At 20.8% G+C, this 27,965-nt stretch overlaps 8 protein-coding genes and 1 pseudogene across 8 annotated transcripts; 6 read left to right on the top strand and 3 right to left on the bottom strand.

Annotated features, from left to right (window-relative positions):
- Positions 1-7: 7 nt before the first annotated feature.
- Positions 8-5,640, bottom strand: DDB_G0285483 (hypothetical protein; the record flags this gene model as incomplete). The annotated part of the gene is made up of 3 exons (XM_632991.1): positions 8-1,620; positions 1,805-4,749; positions 5,636-5,640. The coding sequence occupies 3 exons, from the start codon at positions 5,638-5,640 to the stop codon at positions 8-10; spliced, it is 4,563 nt and encodes a 1,520-aa protein (XP_638083.1).
- Positions 5,641-6,052: 412 nt separating this feature from the next.
- On the top strand, positions 6,053-7,656 carry DDB_G0285481 (hypothetical protein; the record flags this gene model as incomplete). Its single annotated transcript, XM_632990.1, has 3 exons — positions 6,053-6,425; positions 6,497-6,580; positions 6,629-7,656. The coding sequence occupies 3 exons, from the start codon at positions 6,053-6,055 to the stop codon at positions 7,654-7,656; spliced, it is 1,485 nt and encodes a 494-aa protein (XP_638082.1).
- A 117-nt stretch (positions 7,657-7,773) lies between these two features.
- DDB_G0285747 (hypothetical protein) lies at positions 7,774-17,438 on the bottom strand (the record flags this gene model as incomplete). Its single annotated transcript, XM_632989.1, has 6 exons — positions 7,774-7,781; positions 8,052-9,488; positions 9,561-12,535; positions 13,134-14,535; positions 14,613-17,326; positions 17,431-17,438. 6 exons carry the CDS (start codon positions 17,436-17,438, stop codon positions 7,774-7,776), a joined length of 8,544 nt encoding a protein of 2,847 aa, XP_638081.1.
- A 324-nt stretch (positions 17,439-17,762) lies between these two features.
- Positions 17,763-20,488, top strand: DDB_G0285479 (hypothetical protein; the record flags this gene model as incomplete). The annotated part of the gene is made up of 5 exons (XM_632988.1): positions 17,763-17,795; positions 17,976-18,600; positions 19,387-19,820; positions 19,915-20,310; positions 20,405-20,488. The coding sequence occupies 5 exons, from the start codon at positions 17,763-17,765 to the stop codon at positions 20,486-20,488; spliced, it is 1,572 nt and encodes a 523-aa protein (XP_638080.1).
- A 221-nt stretch (positions 20,489-20,709) lies between these two features.
- Positions 20,710-22,376, top strand: DDB_G0285745 (hypothetical protein; the record flags this gene model as incomplete). The annotated part of the gene is made up of 2 exons (XM_632987.1): positions 20,710-20,778; positions 20,922-22,376. 2 exons carry the CDS (start codon positions 20,710-20,712, stop codon positions 22,374-22,376), a joined length of 1,524 nt encoding a protein of 507 aa, XP_638079.1.
- A 483-nt stretch (positions 22,377-22,859) lies between these two features.
- Positions 22,860-23,141, top strand: DDB_G0285477 (hypothetical protein; the record flags this gene model as incomplete). The annotated part of the gene is made up of 1 exon (XM_632986.1): positions 22,860-23,141. One exon carries the CDS (start codon positions 22,860-22,862, stop codon positions 23,139-23,141), a length of 282 nt encoding a protein of 93 aa, XP_638078.1.
- A 1,217-nt stretch (positions 23,142-24,358) lies between these two features.
- On the top strand, positions 24,359-24,992 carry DDB_G0285475 (annotated as a pseudogene; the record flags this gene model as incomplete).
- Positions 24,993-26,591: 1,599 nt separating this feature from the next.
- Positions 26,592-27,248, top strand: DDB_G0285473 (hypothetical protein; the record flags this gene model as incomplete). The annotated part of the gene is made up of 2 exons (XM_632984.1): positions 26,592-26,676; positions 26,824-27,248. 2 exons carry the CDS (start codon positions 26,592-26,594, stop codon positions 27,246-27,248), a joined length of 510 nt encoding a protein of 169 aa, XP_638076.1.
- Positions 27,249-27,410: 162 nt separating this feature from the next.
- DDB_G0285471 (hypothetical protein) lies at positions 27,411-27,841 on the bottom strand (the record flags this gene model as incomplete). The annotated part of the gene is made up of 2 exons (XM_632983.1): positions 27,411-27,620; positions 27,725-27,841. The coding sequence occupies 2 exons, from the start codon at positions 27,839-27,841 to the stop codon at positions 27,411-27,413; spliced, it is 327 nt and encodes a 108-aa protein (XP_638075.1).
- Between the last annotated feature and the right edge of the window lie 124 nt (positions 27,842-27,965).

The raw sequence follows: 27,965 nt of genomic DNA, 5'->3' as shown, positions 1-27,965 counted from the left end.
CAAAAATTTAATTAAAGCTAAATGTTTTATTTTTTTTTACTGCAATCAAAAAGGTTGAGATAATAATTAAAATGGTTAAAATTAACCCAAAGACATTAGGAGCAATTTGTTGGAATAATTTTGAATTTACAGTAAGAAAGATTAATAGTTGAATTAAATTTATAAAATTATTATTATCAATTTTCGATGATTTCTTTGAATTTCCTTTCTTTTTTGGATTTAATAAAAAGTAAATAGTTGAATAAACAATTTGAATTAAAATAATTGAAGGTGTATAAAAATCATTAAAAATCAATGATATTGATAGAATTGAAAATAAAAATGATTTTGCAATAATAATCAATTCCCACAACTTTAATTTACCCTTTTTGAAAATAAAATGATTTAACACTAAAATGACTATTACAAATATTATTATTAAAACTGAAATGAAAATTTGAAGAATACTCTGCCATGATCCAAATAAAATTGAAAAATCTACTAATAATAATGTTTGATCTTTAATTTTCTTTGGTATTATCAATGTAAATGAATTGAATATTAATGGTATAATAAAGATTTGAAATAATTGCCATCTTGATCTAATAAAGTAATTAAACTGAGTTGTTGATGATTTCTTTAAATTTCTTTTCTTTTTTAAATTTCTTTTTAAATAATTGTGTAACTTAAAATTTGAATTTAATTTTCTAAATAACCATAAAGGGAACCAATCACTTGAAGAAATTAAAAACATTATTATTATAATTGATAGTGTAATTAATGTTTTATTTCCATGATTTAATCCTTTGAAAATACAAATTCCATCTAAAATATCTAATGATACTCTAAAGAATGCTAAAATGTAAATACCATTATAAGAAAAGAAAACCACTGAATTAATTTGAAGGAATACTATTATTGGTCCAATTATTGTTGTGAATAAATTTAATTTGATTATTGAGAGAACTAATGCTGAAACTAAATATAATAATAATAATGGTACAATTAACCATACTTTAAATTGGGAACAACAATTAATTCCATGTTTAGCTGCTATGAATGTTGGTGTTGATGAGTCTGGATCTAAACAACTGAAACATAAATCTCCTGAACTATATTTAAATTGACATTGATTATTTGAAAGACACATATCGTTTGCACATCGTTCAACAATTGAGATTTCATTATCAATCATATAATATCCAGTATTTACATTTACAAATGAACCAACACATGTCACTGCATTAGGATTACATTTTAAACATTGACCTATTGAATTACTATATGATGAACCTATTGGACAATATTCACATGTTAAATTATTCATATATTGAAATGGTAAACATTTACCAAGTGTTAAATAAACATTTGAATAATATGGTTTGAGATACAATTCAATTTTAAATCTTTCATAAAGTGGTCCTATAAAAGTATGTAAAAAACTTCCTTTACCACTTAAAATTGCACCAGTGAAGGTTTGTAGTACATTAACTGATAAACGTGTAATATTAATTTGAATTGGTGAAGATAATGTTGTTAATGCATTATTATAAAAATCCACTGCATTATAATTGATAATAGATCCAACTCCATTTACTAAAAATGTATCATTAGTTTCAATGAAAATAATTTCTTTTAAACCTAATAAAAAAAAAAAAAAAAAAAAAAAAAAATTAGGATTATTTATAAAAATAAAACAATAATAATAAAAATAATAATAATAATAATAATAATAATAATAATAATAATAATAATAATAATAATAATAATAATAATAATAATAATAATAATAATAATAATAATAATAATAATAATAAATACATACTTGAAGAGAAATTATCACCACATAATGAAGTATTATTATCGAAATGATTTGAATTTAAAATATTTGAAATATTTAAAGAGAAAATGAAATTTTCAGTGTAGATAGCACCACCTTGTGAAGATGCATGATTTGAAATTAATGAATTATTTGAAAATGTACTTTTACTATTTGTAAATGCATCTTGATCACTTTGATAACCTGAAAAGTATAATTGACCAAGTTTAGCTATATTGAAGGAGAATAAAGTATTTTCAATTTGAAAATAAGCAAATTTATTGATAGTTTGACCAATTTCAAAATATCTACTAAAATTAATTAATGAACTACTACCAACTTGATAAATATTATTAAAAGAGAATTCACAATAATTCACAATTACATTTGAAGCATAAAACATAAAAATAGTTGAACTATCACCACCTTGATTTTTTAATATCTTTGTATTCAAGAGATTAACAGTGGAATTTTTTTTTGAAAAAATTAAATAAGTTGAGAATTGATTATTCTCAAATAAACCATTTGAAATTGATAGATTTGTTTGGTAAAGATCAATTAATTTGGTTGAGATTTCATTATTGATAATGATTAAATTTTCAAAATTAATAAAACTACTATTAAAAAGGAAACCACCAGCAGAAATTGATATATTACTTTGTGGAGATGGATAAATCAATACATTCTGTTTGAAGGTGACATTACTAAAATGGATAAAACTATCGTATGAACTAAAAAAGATATTTGTGAAATAGTTATCTTGAATGTAAATGTTTGAAAAGGTTGCATTGGAATGTTCAAACAAATCAAATACAGAGCTCACATAGTAGTTATCCTTGAAAAGCAAACCATCGATTGAAAAGGAAGTGTTTGATGAATAACCTCGATAAAAAACTCCATAATTCCTATAGGCACTAATTGAGATCATTGTGATATTTGAATAGTATTCCTCGATGATTGAAGAGAAAGAGTTGTCTGAAATCTCCACTAAACTAATTTCCATCATTGAATTGTTTATATCAATAAGTGTATAACCAATACCATGATTATTTAAAAAGCTAGAATTTCTAATTAAACACTTTTCATTATAACTAAAAACAAATAATATAGATTGTGTATTACAATTCACTATTAATGATCCATCGATTGTGACATTATTTGTAAGTTTACTCGAAAGAATAGCATTACCAACTCTTTCAAATCTTGAATTCTTTAACATTAGATAATCTGAAAATGTTGTTGAAATCAATGAAGATGTTGTTTGAATTTGGTTAAAATTGCATCCAATAAATAGCATTGAACCCTTTATAGAATAAAAAATTGAGTATGAATCAAAAGAACTATATGGTATTAAATTTGAAAAATTTGAAGATTGAAACATTGTATTGGAATCTCTTGCCATTAGAATATTGGTAGTACTATCTTTAAATTGACAATCTATAGCCTTCAATTCACTTGATTCCAAATAAAACATACTTGACTCTTGTTTGAATACACTAGATATAAAAGTACCATTTACAATTGTACAATCACTTTGGTAGTATAAACTTATAGTTGAAGGTTTTGAAAATGATTCTAGTCTAAAATTTGAAATTTCAATTTTAGAAATTAGAAATTTAAATCCACCTACACAACTCATAAAAACATTATTCATACTTATATTTGAGATAAACGTATGATTTGCATCTAAAACGAGTGGGGAATCTACTATCATTGAGAAAGAATTCAATTGGTCACATGTTATACTAATATCTTGAATGTGTAGATTACCACTAAAACTTAATAAAAATATTGATGAAAAAGTGTTTGAATAGAATTGAACATTCTTGAATACAATTGTTGAATGATATGAATTAATCATATCACTATCTGAAATGAAATTTAAAATCTTTGAATTCTCTACAATTAATATGGTTTCACTAGTCATGCTAGGATCACCTATAATATCAACTAATCTATAAACTCTATTGAATCTCCCACTTATATTACAATCACTAATTGTTACAATTGAGTTTTTAGTAATAGTTATTAAAGAAAAATCAAAACTATTCATATAGTAAATAGCACTATTTACAATATTTAATGTTGAAGCTTTCATTTTATTATTATTATAAATTTCAAAAATTGATGAATAAGTTGGATACTCTACATATACATTTGAATTGGTTATATTAAATATTGCACCATCTCTAACTTCAATCGATACACCATCCAATAATGAATTATCAATTATATAACTATATTTATAAAATTCAAAAGTACTTGATTTTATATTACTATTATAAATTGATAAACTAATATTATTTTCATTACTACAACTATTATTACCACTACCACTACTACTACTACTACTACTACTACTACTACTACTACTACTACTCCTATCTGTATGATAATTTAAAATTAAAGATATATTTTCTACTAAAGAATTTCGAAATTCGAGTATACTAGAATCTGAATTTATATCATTAGATCCAATATGGGATGATTTTGAAGTGAATGTTGAATTTGAAAATATAATGTTTGAACATTGAATTTGAAAGAAAAGAAAAGCTTCAAGATAAAATACAGCCCCATTATTGAATGATATTTCACTATTACTAAATATTATTTCAAATGTGTTCATTATTATTGTTATTGACCCATCGAATCTAACATTAGAGTTATCTATTCTTAAATAATTTGTACTATTTAAATTTACAATCTCATTATTATTATTATTATTTGATTTATAAGGTATGAATGAAATATTATTAAAGTTAATTATTGTAAAAAATGATGAACAATTTAAATTGTAATCACCATAATCAATATTTATTATTAATATTGAATTATTTATATTATTATTTATATTATTATTTATATTATTATTTGAATTTAAAATTTGATTTAGTAAACATAAATTTTGATATGGGTTTGATATGGTGCCATTACCATTTAAATTATCATAACTATTACTGAAATAAATATCAATTATTTGTGAGTTTACGTTATTAAAATTTATTATTATTATTATTGTTAATATTAGAATGATTATATTTGAATATACACTTTGTATCATTCTCCATTTATGTGTGAATTAGTGTTAATTTGATTTTTTTTTTTTTGTATTGGGAATTTTTTTTTTTTTTTATTATTTTTTTTTTTTTTTAATTGGATATTACAACTACTTTTCTTTACACCGAATTTTTTTTTTTTATTTTTTTTATTTTTTTCATTTTTTTTTACTTTTTTTTATTTTTTTTATTTTTTTTTTTTTTATTTTTAGCCATTACTTTAATTTTTATTTTATTTCCATATGAGGAAAAAAAAAGTGGTGGGAAAAAAAAAAAAAAAAAAAAAAAAAATATTGGCCAAAACAGTTGAAAAAAAAAAAAAAAATAAATATAAAAATAAACAAATTAAAATTTGAAAGCAAAAGGTAAACTATTTAATGTGTAATTTTATTTTTATTTTAATAAGATAAAGGAGTACAAAAAAAGAAAAAAAAAAAGAAAAAGAAAAAAAAAAAAATAAATAAATAAATAATATAAAATCAAATCAAATCAAATAATAATAATAGGAAATTAATATTACACTAAAAACAAAATTAATATAACTAGAATTAGACCTATTGCAAAAACCAAAAATTAATGGTACATTTATTTGTGAGTTTGTTTCTCCTTCATTTTTTATTTATTTATTTTTTTTTTTTTTTTTTTTTTTTTTATTTTTTTTTTTTTTTTTTTTTTTTTTTTTTTTTTTTTTTTTTTTTTTTTTTTTTTTTTTTTTTTTGACCCTAAAATAATTTTAAAATTAATTTATAATACTATTAAATTTAAAAAAATGAATACTCACTTCATTTAAAATTCTATGGGTTTATATTTCATAACCATTATTTGGTTGATAAAACAAAAGTTTAAAAAACTAATAAAAGATAATAATTTAATAAACTTTATTTGTTTTTTGAAAAAAAAAAAAATTTAGGGTCAGCGATTTTTTTTTTCACTGCGCAAGTGTAGTGAAATTAAATAATAAAATTCACTGCGCTGGGCAGTGAAATTTTATTGAAAATTCCCTACAACAATTATTTTAAATAATAAAAAAAGTAAAAAATTTTTTTCGATCTATAGTGTTTAAAAGGAATTTTAAAAGAGATTTTGAAAGGGTCATACAAAAATTTTTTTTTTTTTTTTTTTTTTATTATTTACCACACCCTTTTTCTTTTTTCCACTTTTTTTTATAATATGTATTTATTTGTATATAAAATATAAAATGGATAATTTATTTTTTAAAGTTTGGAGAAATTTAGTAATTAATAATAATATTTTTAGATATGTTTATTTATATAAAAAAAATAGAGTTTTACTAGTTTCCAATCAATTAAATAATTTATTAAATAATATTGAAATCGATTATGCTTTTAAATTAATAATAAAAGCCAATATAATATCATTATCTCTTACTAATATCAGATCAATACATATTTTAGATTTAAAAAATACAATAATTAAAAATTTTTTAATTAAATCTGATAAAATTGAAACCATAATTTTACCAAATACAGCAAATTTAAAATTAATTAAATATTTACCAAAATCTACAAAATCATTGTCATTTTTTATTAATATTGGAAATAATGGGAGTGGTAAATAAATTTTTATAAATTATTTGGTGTTTTTTATTTTTATTAATATTTTTTTTTTTTTTTAAAAAAAGAATATTTTAAAAATAGAAAATTAAAAATATTTAAAAAGAATAATACAATCGAAAAAATTCAATTGAGTTTTAATACTGGTTGTAGTTTTTTCCCAATTTTCAAAAAAAATTTTATTCCTCCAAAATTAAAAGAATTAGAAATTGGTTCCCCAGACATTTATGATATTCAACCAGTTATAATTAAAAAAAATTCATTTCCAAAATCACTAGAGAAACTAATAATAGTTACACCATTATCAAGATATTTTAATTCTAATTTTTTTTATAACACAAACATTACATATCTTCACTTTCACAATATTTTAAGAGACAAATTTACAATAAAAAAAAATTATTTACCAAAATGTTTAAAAGTATTAAAAATATCAGCAATTAAAATTAAAAGTTGGGGTATTATTTTCAAATTCTGCTCAAATTCATTACCCCAAGGACTTCATACTCTTATCATTCAAACAAATTATTGTTGGATAAAGAAAAACATTAATATTATAAACTTCTTTCCACCATCATTATTTAAATTAAATATTTATGTTGAAAATTTTTTTAAATATTATAAATCATTTTATTACATATCTTCATTGTTGATTTTTAATAGATTCATTTTAAAAAATGAGTTAAATCAATATAAATCTCAAAATATATATAATAATAATAATAATAATAATAATAATAATAATAATAATAACAATTCATTATTAAAATCAATATTTCCAGATAATTTAATTAAATTAAATATACAATGGACTTTTGAAAATGATCTTTTATTTTTACCAAAATCATTAACATCTCTTTCATTTTTAAATTCTGATAGAAATGTTTTTGAAATAAAAACAGCATTTAATACATTTAAAGATTTAATAGAAACAAATAAATTACCACAAACTTTAAAAAAACTAAAATTATCTTATAAAGATATTTATTTAAAATTTAAAAAAGATAAAATCGATTTTTCAAATCTTCCAAAATCACTTGAAAAATTATATTTCTATGATTATAAAAAACCTAAAACTGATTCTTGTTTAAGCCATTATCATGAAAAACCAAAATTTCAAGGCAAAATTTATCAATATATAAATAGCGATGCTAATATAATAGGATTAAAACAAAATCAAACCCATATAAATTATTTAGAAATTAGTGAATTATGTTTTATAAAATAAACTCTTAGCTTATTCAAAGGGATAAAAAAATTTAAAAAATGTGCAAAAAAGCAACATCCAATATTAATTTTTTTTTTTTTTTTTTTTTTTTTTTTTTTTTTTTTTTTTTTTTTTTTTTTAAGAAACTTTTTAAAAAATATTTATTTCTTTTATTACTTTTTTTTATTTATTTCCAATTGCTATAAAAAAAGGGGAAATAATAATTAAAATAGTTAGCATTAATCCCAAAGCGAAAGGAGTAATTGGGTGGAATAAACTTGAGTCTGCAAAAAAAAAGATTATAAGTTGGATTAAATTAATAAGATTATGAACCTTTTTTTTGAAAGGATTCAACAAAAATTGAATAATTGAATAAATGATTTGTATTAAAATAATTGATGGTAAAAATAAATTACCATCGCTAAATATCAAAGCTATTGATAAAATTGAAAATAAAAATGATCTTATAATAATAAAATCCCATGAACCTAAAAGAAAGATGAAACAAATTGTTTTAACTACTAATAAAATTCTTTTAAAAGATAATGTCTTTCCATTTTGCTTAAGATTAATATTCCATTGATTTTTTTTGTTGCTGTAATAGAAATGTTTTATTATTATAACTAAAACTACCAATGATAATATTAAAACTGAAATGAAAATTTGAATTATACTCTGCCATGATCCAAATAAAATTGAAAAATCTACTAATAATAATGTTTGATCTTTAATTTTCTTTGGTATTATCAATGTAAATGAATTGAATATTAATGGTATAATAAAGATTTGAAATAATTGCCATCTTGATCTAATAAAGTAATTAAACTGAGTTGTTGATGATTTCTTTAAATTTCTATACTTTTTTAAATTTCTTTTTAAATAATTGTATAACTTAAAATTTGAATTTAATTTTCTAAATAACCATAAAGGGAGCCAATCACTTGAAGAAATTAAAAACATTATTATTATTATTGATAGTGTAATTAATGTTTTATTTCCATGATTTAATCCTTTGAAAATACAAATTCCATCTAAAATATCTAATGATACTCTAAAGAATGATAAAATGTAAATACCATTATAAGAAAAGAAAACTACTGAATTAATTTGAAGGAATACTATTATTGGTCCAATTATTGTTGTTTCTGTGAATAAATTTAATTTAATTATTGAGAGAACTAATGCTGAAACTAAATATAATAATAATAATGGTACAATTAACCATTCTTTAAATTGGGAACAGCAATTAATTCCATGTTTAGCTGCTATGAATGTTGGTGTTGATGAGTCTGGATCTAAACAACTGAAACATAAATCTCCTGAACTATATTTAAATTGACATTGATTATTTGAAAGACACATATCGTTTGCACATCGTTCAACCATTGAAATTTCATTATCGATCATATAATATCCAGTATTTACATTTACAAATGAACCAACACATGTCACTGCATTAGGATTACATTTTAAACATTGACCTATTGAATTACTATATGATGAACCTATTGGACAATATTCACATGTTAAATTATTCATATATTGAAATGGTAAACATTTACCAAGTGTTAAATAAACATTTGAATAATATGGTTTGAGATACAATTCAATTTTAAATCTTTCATAAAGTGGTCCTATAAAAGTATGTAAAAAACTTCCTTTACCACTTAAAATTGCTTCTGAATAAGTTTGAATTTCATTATTTGATAAACGTGTAATACTAATTTGAATTGGTGAAGATAATGTTGTTAATGTATTATTATAAAAATCCACTGCGTTATAATTGATAATAGTTCCAACTCCATTTACTAAAAATGTATCATTAGTTTCTATGAAAATAATTTCTTTTAAACCTAATAAAAAAAATAAAAAAAAAGTTAGATTGGCCAAAAAATGAACAAAAATAAAATAATAATAATACATACTTGAAGAGAAATTATCACCACATAATGAAGTATTATTATCGAAATGATTTGAATTTAAAATATTTGAAATATTTAAAGAGAAAATGAAATTTTCTGTAAAGATAGCACCACCTTGTGAAGATGCATGATTTGAAATTAGTGTATTATTTGAAAATGTATTTTTGCTATTTGTAAATGCATCTTGATCATTTGGATAACCTGAAAAGTATAATTGACCAAATTTAGCAATATTTAAAGAGAATAAAGTATTTTCAATTTGAAAGTTTCCTAAATACTCGTGTGTTTCCAAGTTTCTTTTAAAATTTAATATTGAGCCACTACCATTTTGATAAATATTATTAAAAGAGAATTCACAATAATTCACATTGATGTTTGAAGCATACAACATTAATAAAGTTGAACTATCACCTTGATTATGCAATAGATGTGTTCTAATTAAATTGATTACTGAAATTTCAGAAAAAATAAAACTTGATGAAACTTTATTATTTTGAAATAAACCACCTGTAATTGATAATAATGTATTGTTAATACAATTAAATAAATTAACTGAAATTTCATTTTTTAAAATTTGTAAATCATTGAAAATGACATTAGAATTTTGAAAAATTAATCCTCCACCAACACTACCACTACCACCACTACCGCCACCACTAGTTTGTTCTGATTTAGGTGGTGCAATTAAAACATTTTCCATAAAATTAAAATTATTGATTTCCAATGTACAAAGACTAATCATCATAACATTTACACCATCTATGAAATAGTTTTTATAAATTGCTATATTTGAAAATTCAATTTTATTAGCTTGATTAATAGTAAATACAGAGGTGACATAATTATCTTTAAAATCTAAACCATCAACTAAAATCGATATTGAATTTAAAGCAGAATAAAAAATTCCAGTTGTACCTGTAACGTAAATGCGTTCAATTGTTACATTTGAAAATGATTCATCAAATATTGATAAAAATGTGTTATCTATTAAATCTGTTGAACTAATTTCAAAATTTGATTCAAATATATTAAATAGTGTAACACCGATACCATGATTATTTATAAATGAAGAATTTGTGATAATACTACTACCATTTCTATTATTTGAAAAATAGAATAAACCTGTTTGTGAACTACAATTTGAAACATTTATAGAATCAATAATTATTAGTTTTGTATTGAAACAATCTAAAATGATATCACCAACTCTTTCAAATATTGAATTCTTTATAGTTAAATTATCACAATCAAAACAATTGAATAATGATGAAACTGAAGTTTGAATTTCAAAAAAACTACAATTTTCAATAAATAATGAACTTGAACTACTATTAAAAATTGGAACTCTTTCATAGGTTATTATACTTGAAAAATTGGTTGATTGAAAGGTTGCTGTTGAACCACCATATAAAGATAGAATAGAGTTGGTACTATCTTTGAATTCACTTTGTAAAACTGTTAATTTACTTGAATTAATATAAAAAATTGAAGGAGATTGATCAAATATACTTGAAATAAAAGTGGCATTAATAATTGTTAATTCACTATTTAAAATTAAACTAAATATTGAAGGTTTTGAAGATGATTCTAATCTAAAATTTGAAATTTGGATTTTTGAATTTTGAAATTCAAATCCACCAACACAACCCATATAAACATTATTAAAATCTATAAAAGATGTCAAATTTGAATATAAATCATTTTCCGATGATGGCATTTTAATAATTGATGTAAATATATTCCTTTGATCACATGTAATAATGATATTATAAAGATTAAAAGAAGTTGACCCTCTTGATGAAATAATTGTTGAAAATGAATTTGAATAAAATTGAACATTATTTATAATAACGGTAGAACTAAATGAATTGATAAAATCTTTTGGTGAAATTAAATTTGAAATCTTTGAATTCTCTAAAACTAGTATCACTTGATTATTATTATTACCACCACCACCACTACTATTTGGTATTCCAATTAATACAATTGGTGTTTGAACTATTGTTTCCCTACCTTCAATTGTACAACCACTAATATTTACAAATGAATTTATAAATAGCATAATTAATGAATAACGAGAATCTTGTAAATGGTAAATATTTGAATTAACTATATTTAAAACTGATGGTTTTGTACTTTGATCAACATTGGTAATTAGAAAAGTTCCTAAAATAGAATCTGGTTTTGCATATAATTTAGAGTTGAGAATTGTTACTATACTACTTGCTCCAATATTCATTTTTAAACCATCTAATAAAGAATTATTAAAAATTGAATTTAAACCACTAGTTGCAAAATAACAATCTTTGATATTACTATTATTAAATGTTAAAAAATTAATTTCATTCTTATTATTATTATTATTATTATTATTACTATTACTACAATTTTTTATATTATTAAATTTTAAAAATACATTTTCTACTAAAGAATTTTGAAATTCAAATAAGCTGGAATCTGAATTAAAATAAATAGATACATCATTTTGTGACCAATTTGAAATAAATTTTGAATTTGAAAATTTAATACTTGAACATTGAAATTCACTGTTGGTTAGTTGGTAATTTTTGATAAAATAAAGAGTTACCCCATTATTCAATAATATATCACTATTTATAATTTCCGTTTCATTTTCTATAATTGTTATTGTGATTTTAATTAACCCATCGAATTTAACATTTGAATTAAGTATCTTTAATGTGGTTAAATTATTTAAATTTACAATTCCATTATTATTATTATTATTATTATTTGAATTATAAGGTATGAATGAAATATTATTAAAGTTATTTATTATTAAAAATGATGAACAATTTAAATTGTAATCACCATAATCAATATTTATTATTATTATTGAATTATTTTTATTATCGTTATTATCGTTATTATTATTATTATTTGAATTTAAAATTTGATTAAGTAAACATAAATTTTGATATGGGTTTGATATGGTGCCATTACCATTTAAATCACCATAACTATTACTGAAATAAATATCAATTATTTGTGAGTTTACATTATTATTTATTATTAATAAAAGAATGATTATCTTTAAATATAAATTATGTATCATTCTCCATTTATGTAACTAATAATTTGGTTTGAATAAAAATGTTTATGTTTTCAATTTTTTTTTTTTTTTTTTTTGAGAATTTTCATTTTTATTTTCATTTTTATTTTGATTTTTTTTAATTTTTTGCCCAGCCAATCAGCGATCACGTATTTTTTTTTTTTTTTTTTTTTTTTTTTAATATTTTCTTTCTTTTTATTTGTTTTAAAAGTACTATTTTTAAAATAAGATTTTTATTAAAAAAAAAAAAAAAGTAAAAAAAGATTTTGATTAAAAAAAAAAAAAAAAAAAAAAAAAAAAAATACCTGCAACCGCCAAATACAATTTAAAAGGTTTTTATTATTATAAATAAATTTAAAATAATAATTAAAATAGTTAAAATTAAGCCAAGATAATGGGGAGAAATTGGTTGGAATAATCTTGAATCTGCGAAAAGAAAGATAATTATTTGAATTAAATTTATAAAATTACTATTATCAATTTTTTCTTTTAAAGGTTTCAAATACAAGTAAATACTTGAATAGACTATTTGAATTAGAATAATCGATGGCATATAAAATTCATTATCGCTAAAAATTGATGTAATTGATAGAATTGAAAATAAAACTGATCTTAAAATTATAATGAAACTCCACAACTTTAGTTTACCCTTGCTGTAAAATTGATATTTTAATATTAAAAATACCATTGCTGATATTATTACTAAAACTGAAATGAAAATTTGAATTATACTCTGCCATGATCCAAATAAAATTGAAAAATCTACTAATAATAATGTTTGATCTTTAATTTTCTTTGGTATTATCAATGTAAATGAATTGAATATTAATGGAATAATAAAGATTTGAAATAATTGCCATCTTGATCTAATAAAATAATTAAGTTGAGTTGTTGATGATGATTTCTTTAAATTTCTATTCTTTTTTAAATTTCTTTTTAAATAATTGTATAATTTAAAATTTGAATTTAATTTTCTAAATAACCATAAAGGAAGCCAATCACTTGAAGAAATTAAAAACATTATTATTATAATTAATAATATAATTAATGTTTTATCTCCATGATTTAATCCTTTGAAAATACAAATTCCATCTAAAATATCTAATGATACTCTAAAGAATGCTAAAATGTAAATACCATTATAAGAAAAGAAAACTACTGAATTAATTTGAAGGAATACTATTATTGGTCCAATTATTGTTGTGAATAAATTTAATTTGATTATTGAGAGAACTAATGCTGAAACTAAATATAATAATAATAATGGTACAATTAACCATACTTTAAATTGGGAACAACAATTAATTCCATGTTTAGCTGCTATGAATGTTGGTGTTGATGAGTCTGGATCTAAACAACTGAAACATAAATCTCCTGAACTATATTTAAATTGACATTGATTATTTGAGAGACACATATCGTTTGCACATCGTTCAACCATTGAGATTTCATTATCGATCATATAATATCCAGTATTTACATTTACAAATGAACCAACACATGTCACTGCATTAGGATTACATTTAAAACATTGACCTATTGAATTACTATATGATGAACCTATTGGACAATATTCACATGTTAAATTATTCATATATTGAAATGGTAAACATCCACCAAGTGTTAAATAAACATTTGAATAGTATGGTATGGAATTTAATTCAATTTTAAATCTTTCATAAAGTGGTCCTATAAAAGTATGTAAAAAACTTCCTTTACCACCAATAATCATTTCAGTGAATACCAGTGTTTCATTATTTGATAAACTTGTAATACTAATTTGAATTGGTGAAGATAATGTGGTGAATACATTATTATAAAAATCCACTGCATTATAATTGATAATAGTTCCAACTCCATTTACTAAAAATGTACCATTAGTTTCTATGAAAATAATTTCTTTTAAACCTAATAAAAAAAAATAAAAAAAAATTAGAATTATTAAAAATAAAAATAAAAATAAAAATAAAAACAATAATACATACTTGAAGAGAAATTATCACCACATAATGAAGTATTATTATCGAAATGATTTGAATTTAAAATATTTGAAATATTTAAAGAGAAAATGAAATTTTCTGTAAAGATAGCACCACCTTGTGAAGATGCATGATTTGAAATTAATGTATTATTTGAAAATGTATTTTTACTATTTGTAAATGCATCTTGATCATTTGGATAACCTGAAAAGTATAATTGACCAAATTTAGCAATATTGAAAGAAAATAAAGTATTTTCAATTTGAAAATAAGTAAATTTATTTAAATATTTATCAAAATTAATAATTGAACCCATACCATTTTTATAAAGATTATTAAAAGAGAATTCACAATCACTTATATTAATATTTGAATTATGAATAACAAATAAAGTTGAACCACCACCATCACCACCTTGATTATGCAATACCTTTGTATTAAATAAAGCAACAGTTGAAAAATCAGAATGAATAAAATTTGATGAAATTTGATTATTTTCAAATAAACCATCTGAAATTAATAATATAGAATCATTTAAATTAATTAAATTAACTGAAATTTCATTATTTAAAATTTGTAAACCTTTAGAAATAACTTGACAATTTTCAAAGAATAATCCACCACCACCACCACCACCTCCACTACTACCACCACCACCATCCAAATCATATTTTTGAGGTGCAATTAATATGTTGTCTATAAATGTTAAATTATTAATTTCAACTATAGATTGATTAAATTTTGTAATTATTTTAGTGAAATAATTATTTGTAATTATAATATTTGAAAGTTGAATTTTGGATGTGATTTTATTTATTGTGAATATTGAATTAACATAATTATTTGTAAAATTAAAAGTATCAATTGAAAGGGAAGAACAATTTGAAGATTTATAAAAATCATCAACTGTATTACCATTTGAGATTATTGAATTTAGTAGAATGGCATTTGAATTTGATTCTTTAAAAATTGATGAGAAAGAGTTATCTGAAATCATTGTTTTACTAATTTCAAAATGTAAACAACCATTAATAGTAAATAAAGTATAACCAATACCATGATTATTTTTAAAAGTTGAATTTCCAATTACAACATTTTCATTAAACGTTAAAAAGAATAACTCACTCTGTGTAGTACTACAATTCACTACATAAATATCATCAATGATAATATTGTTGTTTGAAAAGTAACTTTTTAAAATAGTATCACCAACTCTTTCAAATCTTGTTGATTTTATAATTACATTCTCTGAAAATTCCATATAAAATAGGGATGATAAAGTTTGAGTTTGATTAAAATTACAATTTTCAATTTGTAATAAACTTTTTGAAAAGTAGAAAATTGAATTTGAATTAAATGTATCACCACCACTGCCACCACCATATGGTATTATATTTGAAAAATTTGAATATTGTAAAACTGTTTCTGAATTTCTTGAGAAAATAATATTGGTAGTGCTATCTATAAATTGACAATTTATAATGACCAACCTACTATTCTGCTCTAAATAAAACATAAAAGATTTAATTTTGAATATACTTGAAATAAAAACACCATTCCTAATTATTAATTCACTTGAATGACTTAGCCTAATAGTTGAAGGTTTTGAAAATGATTCTAAACTAAAATTTGAAATTTCAATTCTACAATTTTCAAATTCAAACATACCAACACAACTCATATAAACATTATTAATTGTTATATTTGATGATGATGATGATGACGATGATGGTAGTGCTAAAAATAAATATTCAAATCTATTCATATCATCACATTTCATTATAATATTATCTAAATTAACAATACTACTACTATTAATATATAAAAATGTTGAGTATGAATTTGAATAAAATGTAATATTATTTATAAAAATAGTTGAACAAATTGAAAAAATAAATTTATTTGGTGAATTAAAATTTGAAATCTTTGAATTCTCTAAAATTAATAAAGCTTCATTATCTATACAACTACTACTACTACTACTACCACTACTACTATCATTTGATGATGATGATGAAGGAGTACCAGCAACATTTATTAATGCTTGAGGATAAATTCTTTTAAAGTTTCCATTTATATTACAACCACTTATATTTAGTAAACTATTTTTAACTATAATTGCTAAAGGATACTCAGAATCATTTAAATAGTAAATATTTGAATTTATTATATTTAAAAGTGATCTTTCTATATCCATATTCGCCACCATGAAAAGTGGATCTAATGAAGTTGCATAAATATCTGAACTATTAATATTAACTATAAAACTACCTTCTATTCTAATTGATATATCATTTAATAATGAATTATTAATTAAAACATTTCCAAATCCATTCATCCTGAAATAAATCAATGTTGCATTACAATTAAACATTGATAAAAAATAACTACTACTACTACTACCACTACTAATTCTACTACTATTACCAATACTATTATTATTATTATTATTATTATTATTATTATTATTATTATTATTATTATTATTATTATTATTATTATTATTATTACAATATAGGTTATTATTAAATATTAAAGATATATTTTCTAAAGATGAATCTAAAAATTCGAATGAACTAGATTCTGATACAAGGTAGTTTTCATCTCTTTTTAAAAGAAATGTTGAATTTGAAAATGTAATATTTGAGCATTGAAAGTGTGTTGAATGTTCATATCTTTCTATGTTGAAATAAAGTTTTGATCCATTGTTGAATATGATTCTACTATATGAAATCTCTATTTGATTCGTTATTATTGTTATTAACCCATCAAATCCTAAATTTGAATTAAGTATCTTTAATGTGGTTATATTATTTAAATTTACAATTTCATTATTATTATTATTATTATTTGATTTATAAGGTATGAATGAAATATTATTAAAGTTATTTATTATTAAAAATGATGAACAATTTAAATTGTAATCACCATAATCAATATTTATTATTATTATTGAACTATTTATATTATCGTTATTATTATTATTATTATTATTTGAATTTAAAATTTGATTAAGTAAACATAAATTTTGATATGGGTTTGATATGGTGCCATTACCATTTAAATCATCATAACTATTACTGAAATAAATATCAATTAATTGTGAGTTTACATTATTTGTTATTACTATCAGAATGATTATCTTTAAATATAAAAATGCGTTTTGAATCATTCTCCATTTATGAGAGTGTTTGTGTGTGCCAAAAAAAAAAAAAAAAAAAAAAAAAAAAAAAAAAAAAAAAAAAAAAAAAAAAAAAAAAAAAAAAAAATTCTCGGGAATTCAAATTAAAATCCAAAAACACTCAACCCAATTAGAGGGGTGAAATTCAAGATTAAAATGCTAATATATTATTTTTTTTTTTTAAATAGACATTATTACCATTAGTTAATATACCATTATTAGATTATACATTAGAATTTTTAGCAGCATCAGGAGTACAACAAATATTTGTATTTTGTTGTGCACATGCATCACAAATTAAAGAATATATTCAATCATCAAGATGGCATGATCTTCCAGGTGTTCAAGTAATTTGTATGACAGGTTCAAATTGTAACAATAACAATAACAACAACAACAATAATAATAATAATAATAATAATAATAATAATAATAATAATAATAATAATAATAATAATAATAATAATAATAATAATAATAATAATAATAATAATCCAATTGAACCTGATTCAGTTAAATTTCATCGTGAAGTTGGTGATACAATTAGACGTGGTATTATAGAGAAATTACCTTTAGAGAATATTCAATTAGAAATCAATGGTTTGAAATTCGCTTATGATAGAGATGGTTTAGATTGTTTAACAAGTATTTTACCAGTTTTATTGTTGGTTAAATTCTCAAGAGAAGATAGTATGGTAGATCTTATCTTTAAAATTCAAGATTTTTGTGATGAAAATGATGTTATCTCTGAAGAGGCAATCTTTGAATGGGCTGAAGAAATTGAAGAAGATGATGGTTTTTATTTAAAGAAATGTAAAGGTTTTATCAATAAAAAAAAAAAAAAAAAAAAATTAAAAAAGAAAATTTGTAAATAAATAAATAAAGTTGTAATTAAATTTAATCAAATAACAAATTTTATGGATGAAGATATTTTCCAATTTTTTAGAAAACAAATAAAAAAAAAAAAATAAAAAAAAAAAAAATATTATTTGAAAATCTGGCAAACGATCGAATGTCAAAAATTGTTGGATATTATTTTATAAAAATTTGAAATCTATTTTAAAAATTTTTTATCTTGGTTTAATTTAAATAATGTTTTGAATTGGTTTTATTAAAAAAAAAATTATTTTTTTATTTTCAAAAGTTATATATAATTTTTTTTTTTTTGTTTTAAAATTAAAATGATTATTTTAAAAAGTTTTGTTTTTTTTTATTTTTTTTTTTTTTTTAAATATTAAAATTTAAAGAAATTATCATGTGATTATTTTAAAATTCAATCAAAATAAAAGATTTTATTTTTTAAAAATATCTTTTTCGCCAAAAAAAAAAAAAACCGTCGTTTGTGTAAAAAATAGAAAACGGACCTTATTTTTTTTAAAAAAAAAAAAAAAAAAAAGCATTTAATACATTTCGATAAAATTCAAAATCAGAAAAAAAAGTTACCTTTTTAACAAAAAATGACAGAAAAATATAAGGTAAACTTTTTTTATATTTTATTTTTATTTTATATTTTAAATTATAATTTCAATGTTGTAATTTCAATTTTTCCAACATCATTTTCTCAAATTAATTCAATAAATGGGTTTTTAATAACAGAAGGCAGAAGTTTAATTTCAATTGCACATGGAGACTTGAACGGTGATGGTAATGATGATTTGATATATGCTATAAATTCAGAAGGACTATATGTATTTTATGGGCCATTAGCAAGTAATTTTAATTTTCAAACAGACATATCAAAGATCAACGGTTCAAATGGTTTTATTTTTTTAAATGCTACTGTTCGAATGAATAATATAGCTGTTGGTGATATAAATAATGATGGGTTTGACGATATTGCTCTTTTTTTACATATTATACCAGGAAAACTTTGTGTTATCTATGGTACTGATCAAATTATATCACCTTCTACTTTTTCGACAGTGAATGGTAATAATGGTTTCTATATTTCTCACGTTTCGTCCTCTAATATTGCATTTGGGTTTGTAAGATCAATCATTGATTTCAATGGTGACTCAATTAAAGATTTATTTGTAGGTACAGATTTTTTTTATTTTTTTATTTTGTTTTTAAAAGGGGTATTCACATGGGTATTAACACATATTTTTTTTTTTTTTTTTTTTTTAGGTCTCTGCAAGTATAGGAACTTATGCAACTTCAGGAACACCAATTTCATATATGATATTTGGTATAAACGGTGGTAAATTTCAAGTTAATTCACAGTTTGAATTTGACCCTTCAACATTAAATGGGAGTAATGGTTTTTTAATTAATAATTTCAATTCATATGCGGCTTATCCTTATGATATGAATAATGATGGGATTGGTGATATAATGATAAATAGGGGACAGATAGCAATCGATATTATTTATGGTAGTAGAGGCCCTTTTACCTCACCATATATCCCAGTTTATGATGGTGTCAAAGGTACCAGTTTCAGCTTTTTAGGTTGCACAACAAATAATAATGTTCATCCAAATGCTTTTGGAGATTTTAATAATGATGGACTAAATGATTTTGGTGTAATTTATTCTTTATTATTTTTTGATTATTCTTATTCTTTATTATTCTTTATTGTTATTATACTTATTTTTACATTTTATTAAATAATTTTAGATTCTTACAAGACTTACTTCGGGGGGTGACTATATAGCTTTTTTGGTTTGGGTAAAACAGAATATCCACCAACAACAACATTAAGTATAAATCTAAATCCATCGGATGGTTTGGTTATAGCAGTTGTTGGCAACATCTATAGCTGGGCTTTTTCTCCTAGATTGGGGGATATAAATAATGATGGATTTGCAGATTTTTTATTCAGTGGTAACACTGACATCCCATTCACCATTTTGTATGGTAATAATAAAAATTATGCTTCAAATCCAATTTATTTAAAAGATCAAGTTGGTGATTGTTCAAAAATGTCAATTAATGGCTATGCTGCGGCTATTGATATTGGTGATTATAACTCTGATGGTATTGATGATATTGTAAGTAATATTATATTAAATCAATTATTATTATTATTATTATTATTATTATTATTATTATTATTATTATTATTATTATTATTATTATTATTATTATTATTATTATCATTATTATTAACTTTTAAATAATTCTATTCTATCAGACAGCATCTATATTAGTAACAGGTTCATATTTAGATATTTATACAATATATGGTCAAACTTCGATTGGTTCAATTTCAATAATTAGTAAATTATTTCAACCAAATCCAATGTCAAACTCAATTTATAAATTATTTGAAAATAATATTAATTCAGAAGTTGGACAATGCGCAATTAGAATTGTTACATTAACAATTGAAAATCCAGCAAATGAAGATCAATTTATTATTGATCCTAGTTTCGATAGTTCAATATATTCAATAACATTTAATAATAATACAAGAGTTAGAATTGAATTAATATTATTTGGTGATGAGAGTAAATCAATTGCAAATGATGTTTTACCAAAAATAACAGTTTCATTGTCACCTCAGCTATTTAATAGAACTATATTAATGAAATATGGTAATCAAGTACAATCAATTAAATTCATTGGTCAACCAAATGCAAATTGTGATACAAAATGTTTAAATGGGGGTACTTGTAATCCACTCACTGGTTGCCAATGTATAAATGATCATTATGGTGATTATTGTGAATTAAAAGATTGTACAGTTCCACAATGTTTAAATGGTGGTTCATGTAATACAACAGTTGGTGAATGTTCGTGCGCTCAAGGTTATGAAGGTACGGATTGCAGTGGTATTAGTTGTTCAGCTTCATGTTTAAATAGTGGTTCATGTAATACTACAGTTGGTGAATGTTCATGTCCTCAAGGTTATGAAGGTGTAGATTGCAGTGGTATTAGTTGTTCAGTTTCATGTTTAAATGGTGGTTCATGTAATACAACAGTTGGTGAATGTTCATGCATAAATGGCTTTTATGGTGATGATTGTGATACAAAGGATTGTACAGTTCCACAATGTTTAAATGGTGGTTCATGTAATACTACAGTTGGTGAATGTTCATGCACTCAAGGTTATGAAGGTATAGATTGTAGTGGTATTGGTTGTTCAGTTTCATGTTTAAATGGTGGTTCATGTAATACAACAGTTGGTCAATGTCAATGTATTAATGACTTTTATGGTGATAATTGTGGTACAAAGGATTGTACAGTTCCACAATGTTTAAATGGTGGTTCATGTAATACAACAGTTGGTGAATGTTCATGCACTCAAGGTTATGAAGGTATAGATTGTAGTGGTGTTAGTTGTTCAGTTTCATGTTTTAATGGTGGTTTATGTAATACTACAGTTGGTCAATGCCAATGTGTTGAAGATTATGATGGCGATGATTGTGGTTCTGAAAATAAAAAGAAAACAAATATTGGTGTTATCATTGGTCCAATTCTAGGTGGTCTTGCACTAATTGCAATTATTGTTGTTGCCATTGTTTTAATTAAAAAGAAGAAGAATGGAAATTCAAAAAAAAATACAAATAACATTGAATTAAGACCTCAAGGTTCCACTGTTGATATTCAAATGGGTGGCAGAATTAAAAATCTTGATAAATTTTAAATTTAAAAAGAGATTATTTTAAATCAATTCTGTTGTATTATTATTGTTTTTTACTTCCAAAAAAAAAAAAAAAAAAAAAATTTTGATCAAAATGATTATAATAAAAACCGTAGGGGTTTTTTTTAAAAATAATTTGAAACAATTCAGTGATTTCATTTTATTATTATTTTATTTTTTTTTCTTATTTTTTTTTTTGTTGGTTTTTTTTTTTTTTTTCAATAATTTTGTAAAATAAAAATAACTCTTAAAAAAGTTACATGTTGTATTATTATTTTAAAATTTGTAAATAAATAAATAAATAAATAAATAAATAAAAAAAAATAAATAAATAAATAAAAATAAATAAATAAAAAAAATTATACAATAATAATAATAATAATAATAATAATAATAATAATAATAATAATAATAATAATAATAATAATAATAATAATAATAATAATAATAATAATAATAATAATTATAATTATAATAATAATAATAATGTCATTAAAAGAAGTAATCACATCTTTAAAAAATGATTTCCATTCTATTAATAAAGAAATTGATTCAATGAAAGAAAATAATGAAAAACAAGAGGATAAAATTTTTCAAGAAATTAAAAAATTAAAATTAGAAATGGAATTATTAAGAAAGGATAATTTATCATTTAAAACAACAATACAATCTCTATCAGATTCTATAAATAGTTTGTCAAGTGTTGAATCAACATATGATTCTGACCTTTATTACGATGACGATGAATATTCAACTATCTACTTGTAAAATAAAAATAAAATTGTATAAATAAAAATAAAAATATAATTGTATAAATAAATAATGTAAATAAAAATAAAAAAATAAAAAATTTAAACTTTAAATGAAAACTTTAACTTTATTTTATTTAATTTAGAAATTAATTTTTTTTTCAAAGGACAAATAGTGTTGATAACTTTGTGTGTCCCTTTCCCTTAAATTTACAAATTGGGCAAATAGTGTTGATAACTTTGTATGTCTTTTGTAAATTGAAATTTGAAACAAACTCAGTACAGTTTTAATGACAAATAGTGTTGATAACTTTGTATGTTTTTGGTTAAATGAAATTTGCAACTGAGTTCAGTTTTAATGACAAATAGTGTTGATAACTTTGTAAGTCTTGCATTTTTGAGAATTTATGGAATCAGTGTTGATAACTTTGAAATTTTTAGTTATAATGGTGAAGAAACTAAAAATGATGAGCCAACAATATTTTACATACCTTATATTGTATTGGAATCATCAGTTGCACAACCAAATTTTGATGGTAGACTATTAGCATTTAAAATCAAAGGATTTAAACCAATAGTGGAAGAGAATTTAGAAAATTCAAATAGAGTTCAATATTTAGTATCTGTATTTTTAAGAGTAATAAGTTCAAAAGAGATTTTAGTATGTATCATATATTTTATTATTATTATTATTATTACTATTATTATTATTTTTTTTTTGATCAAAAAATATAATATATCTATATAATATTTATATTAATAATTAAATTCTAATTATTTTTTTTTTTAATATATATATAACTGTTAGGTAGCTGGAGTTCTAACTTTGGGTTTTGTGCTTAGATTTAAAGTGTTGAAGTTAAGATTGTTATTATAAAATTATATAAAATCATAAATTCAACATAATTATAAATAAAATAATAAAAAAAATCAATTTGTAAAAAAAATAATAATTAAATTTAAAAAAACAAAATCAATATAAGGAAATAAAAAAAATAAAAAAAAAAAAAATAAAAAAAAAAAAAAGTTTAAACACTCTTACCTTATTTGAAAACTGTTTTAAATGGGTAAAAAATTAGAAAATGAATATAATTTGGAAAAAATAATTTAAATAAAAAAAAAAAAAATGGGAATTATAATATTTTTTATTTTTGGTGTGGGTTCTTAAAAATATAAGAACCGTTTAAAAAAAAAAAAAAAAAAAAAAAAAATTTATTTTATATTTTTAAATTAAAGAATGAAATGATTAAATCATTTGATAAAAATGGTGATAACCAATTTTCAAAGAAAGAAATTAATGACATGTACAAGAAATGCAAATACCCAAACCCAACTTTGGCAACCAATTCATTATTTGAACTATTTGATCATGACAAAGATGGAAAACTTTCGGTTAATGAAGTTAAAGCTGCATTACTTGTAGATTATATTATTAAAGCTGAAGATTGTTTAAAAAAATTCGTTGATACTATTTTTAATGTAATATATATATATTAAATATATAAATATTAATCTTTCCCATAAAAACATAGTAATTGAAATTTAATATTTTTAAAAATAAAAAAATAAATAAAATTTTATAGGCTGATTCAAATAAAGATAATAAAATTACTTGGGATGAGGCCAGACAATTTTTCGTTACTTGTGGTTCAAATGAAGCTCAAGCTAAAGTCTTGGCCAACTCAATGTTTGAAGATGTGGATTCTGATGATGACAAATGTATTACACGTGAAGAACTTAGAAAAGTAAGTTATAATAATTATATTATTCACTATTTTTACATTGATTAAAAAAAGTTGTACTAATTTAAAAATAAATCATTCATCATAAGTATGCCATTGAATATTTTGAAATTTATCCAACTGAATAATTATTTCCATAAAAATAATCTCAATTTAAGTCAGTCTTAATATAAAAAACAAATTTAGTTTTTGGTTGAAAAAAAAAAAAAAAAAAAAAATTAAATAAAATTAAATAAAGTTTTTATTTTTTTATTTATTATTATTATTTTTTTTATTTATTTTTTTTATATTTTATTTTTTATTTTGAAGAACAACGAGAGGATATTTTATTTTTTGAAATTAAAAAAAAAAATAATTAAATAAAAAAAAAATAAAAAAAAGTATATTATTTTATTTGAAGAGGTTTCAATCGAATAATTTCTGCTATTCATAATAGATAGTGAATAAAAAAAAATAAATAAAAAATGAAAAAAAAAAACAAAAATAAAAAAAAAAATTAAAAAAATAAAACAAATTATTTTTTTTTTTTTTTTTAAATAATACTAAAAAAAAAAATAAAAGAAAATAAAAACGAAAATATTTTTTTTTTTTTTCTTTTGTGTTTTTATCAATATCTAAAAATTAAAATTAAAAAACAAAATAAAAAAAAATAAAATAAAATTATAATTATAATGAAAGTGTCTTTTATTTATTTATTTTAATTTTGTTTTTTTTTTTTATTTTTATTTTTTTTTTTTTCCAATCTTTGCATGTTTTAGTGGTTTTTTTATGATTAGGGCTGGTCATGAATTGTTTTTTTTTTTTAATATTAAATCCTCGGGAAATCGTAAAACTCGAATATTCAACCAAAAATTTTAGGAATTTAATTATTCATTTTTTGTAATTGTTTTTTTATTTTGGAGAACAAGTAGGGAATAAATTTTATATAAATATATATTGATGAACAAATAGGGAATAAATTGATTTTTTATTTTCGTTTACTAATTTTATTTTTTAAAAAAAAAGATAAATGAGAGGACAGAATAAATAATTTAATTAAATAGTTATTACCTTTTTTTTATTTATTTTATTTTTATTTTTTTTATTATTCTTTTTAATTTTTAAATCAAAAAACTAAATGAATTCTTTGGTTTACACAGGGTCATAGGTTCCCCGCCATTTTTTGAAAATGGGGCCTATCCCCTTAAAATAAAAAACAATATGCTAAATTTATCTCTTTTATATTCAATGTTGAATTAATTATCTAAAAGATACCTGCTTTTTTTGATTGATTGAAACAGTAGGGCTTGAGAAGGTGCATCAACCATCAAAATTTTTATGAGAGACAACGGAAACCATAGCACCATCTTTATCACTTTCTTAACAAGTTTCAAACTCTGAATTCTCTGGTGGTGGTAGCGGTAAACTAATTTCCAACTTTTTGATATTGTTTGCATCTTGTACGGTGTACGCAAATCATTTGCTTCATGTCATGACCATGTAGTTTTTTATAAAATCTTTCCAAATAATTAGTATTTTGTTGATGTCTTTTATTTTATTTTTTTTGAAAATTTTTACATGTAATAATCACTATGTCATTTTAATTCTTTGATTTTTTTTTTTTTTTTTTTTTTTTTTTTTTTCAAAATCTTTTTTTTTTTTTTTTTTTATTTTATTTTTTTTTTTCATTTTCATATTTTCAACCAAAAAGCATTTCATTTCAACACTATAAATACAATATCAGAAATATGAATACAATACAACTTCAACCACCTAAAAGTTGTGATTATGTAGATTTAAAAGATTTCCTTGTTTTTGCAAGAAAAGACAATGGTTAGTTTTAATTTTATTATATTTTTTTTTTTTTTTTTTTTTTTTCAAACAATTTTTTTTTTTTTCAAACAATTTTTTTTTTTTTTTTTTTTTTTTTTTTTTTTTTTTTTCAAACAATTAACTAAACTATTAATAATTTTAAAACAGATAATTTTATATATGAAGTTAATAAAATTAAAAATGGAGAAAATACATTAAGTGAATGTGAAAAGGTATGGAATTCACTTGAAAGTAAACAGTTATTACGTAGTCAACTTATTTTAAATTGTATAGAAGAAACAAAAAAAGAAATTGAATCATTAAATACTCCTATTATCACAACTACTACCAATAATAATAATAATAATAATAATAATAATAATAATAATAATAATAATAATAATAATAATAATAATAATAATAATAATAATAATAATAATAATAATAAAAATAATAATATCATGGAAAATTCTATAGATCAAACAGAAAAAAGAAAATTAACCAATAAATTAAATATGTTAAATATGGAATTAGAGGTTGAATCAATTTTAACAGCAGCAGCAAAAAAAGTTTTTCATAAAGTTTGTAAATAACAATAATTATTGTTGTTGGTTTATTTAAAAAAAAAATAAAAAAATAAAAAATATAAATCGATACAAAAAAAAAAACATATAAAAAAAAAAAAAAAAATGTATATAAATAAATTAAAAATTTTGATAGCAGTGTGTGTGTTATTTTATTTTTTAATTTTATTTTTATTCTTTTTCTTCTTTTTCTTTTTTAATTTGTTGTCTTAAAATTGTTTCTAAATCATAATATAATTTATCTTCATCTATTCTATGTTTAAATATAATTTTTTGATCAATCATACCAACTGGTACATCATTTTTAAATTTATCAAAATATTGTTTATTATTTTCTTTATCAATATCAATTTCTTCAATTGTGAATCTATTTGTTGGAAACTAAATTAAAAATAAAAAATAAAAAAATAAAAATGTAAATAATATATTTACGTGATTTTTATATATATATATTTTTTTTTTTTTTTTTTTATTTAGAAAATTACATCTTCCTCAACTGCTGGGTATATTATTTCTTTGGCAGACTGACATAATGAACAACCTGGTCTTGTAAAAAACCTTATATTAATAGATTTAAAATTATTTAATATCTTTGTCAACATCTTAAAGTTTGTAAATTAAATTAAAAAATAAAAAATGAAAAAAAAAAAAAAAAAAAAAAAAAAAAAATATCAAAAAAAAAAAAAAAAAAAAAAAAAAAAAAAAAAAAAACAGATCTTTTAAAAA

Source organism: Dictyostelium discoideum (genome assembly GCF_000004695.1).
Source record: "Dictyostelium discoideum AX4 chromosome 4 chromosome, whole genome shotgun sequence".
Lineage (NCBI taxonomy): Eukaryota > Evosea > Eumycetozoa > Dictyosteliales > Dictyosteliaceae > Dictyostelium > Dictyostelium discoideum.
The sequence above is the reverse complement of the archived record's forward strand: the minus strand, read 5'-3'. Positions and strand labels throughout refer to the sequence as shown.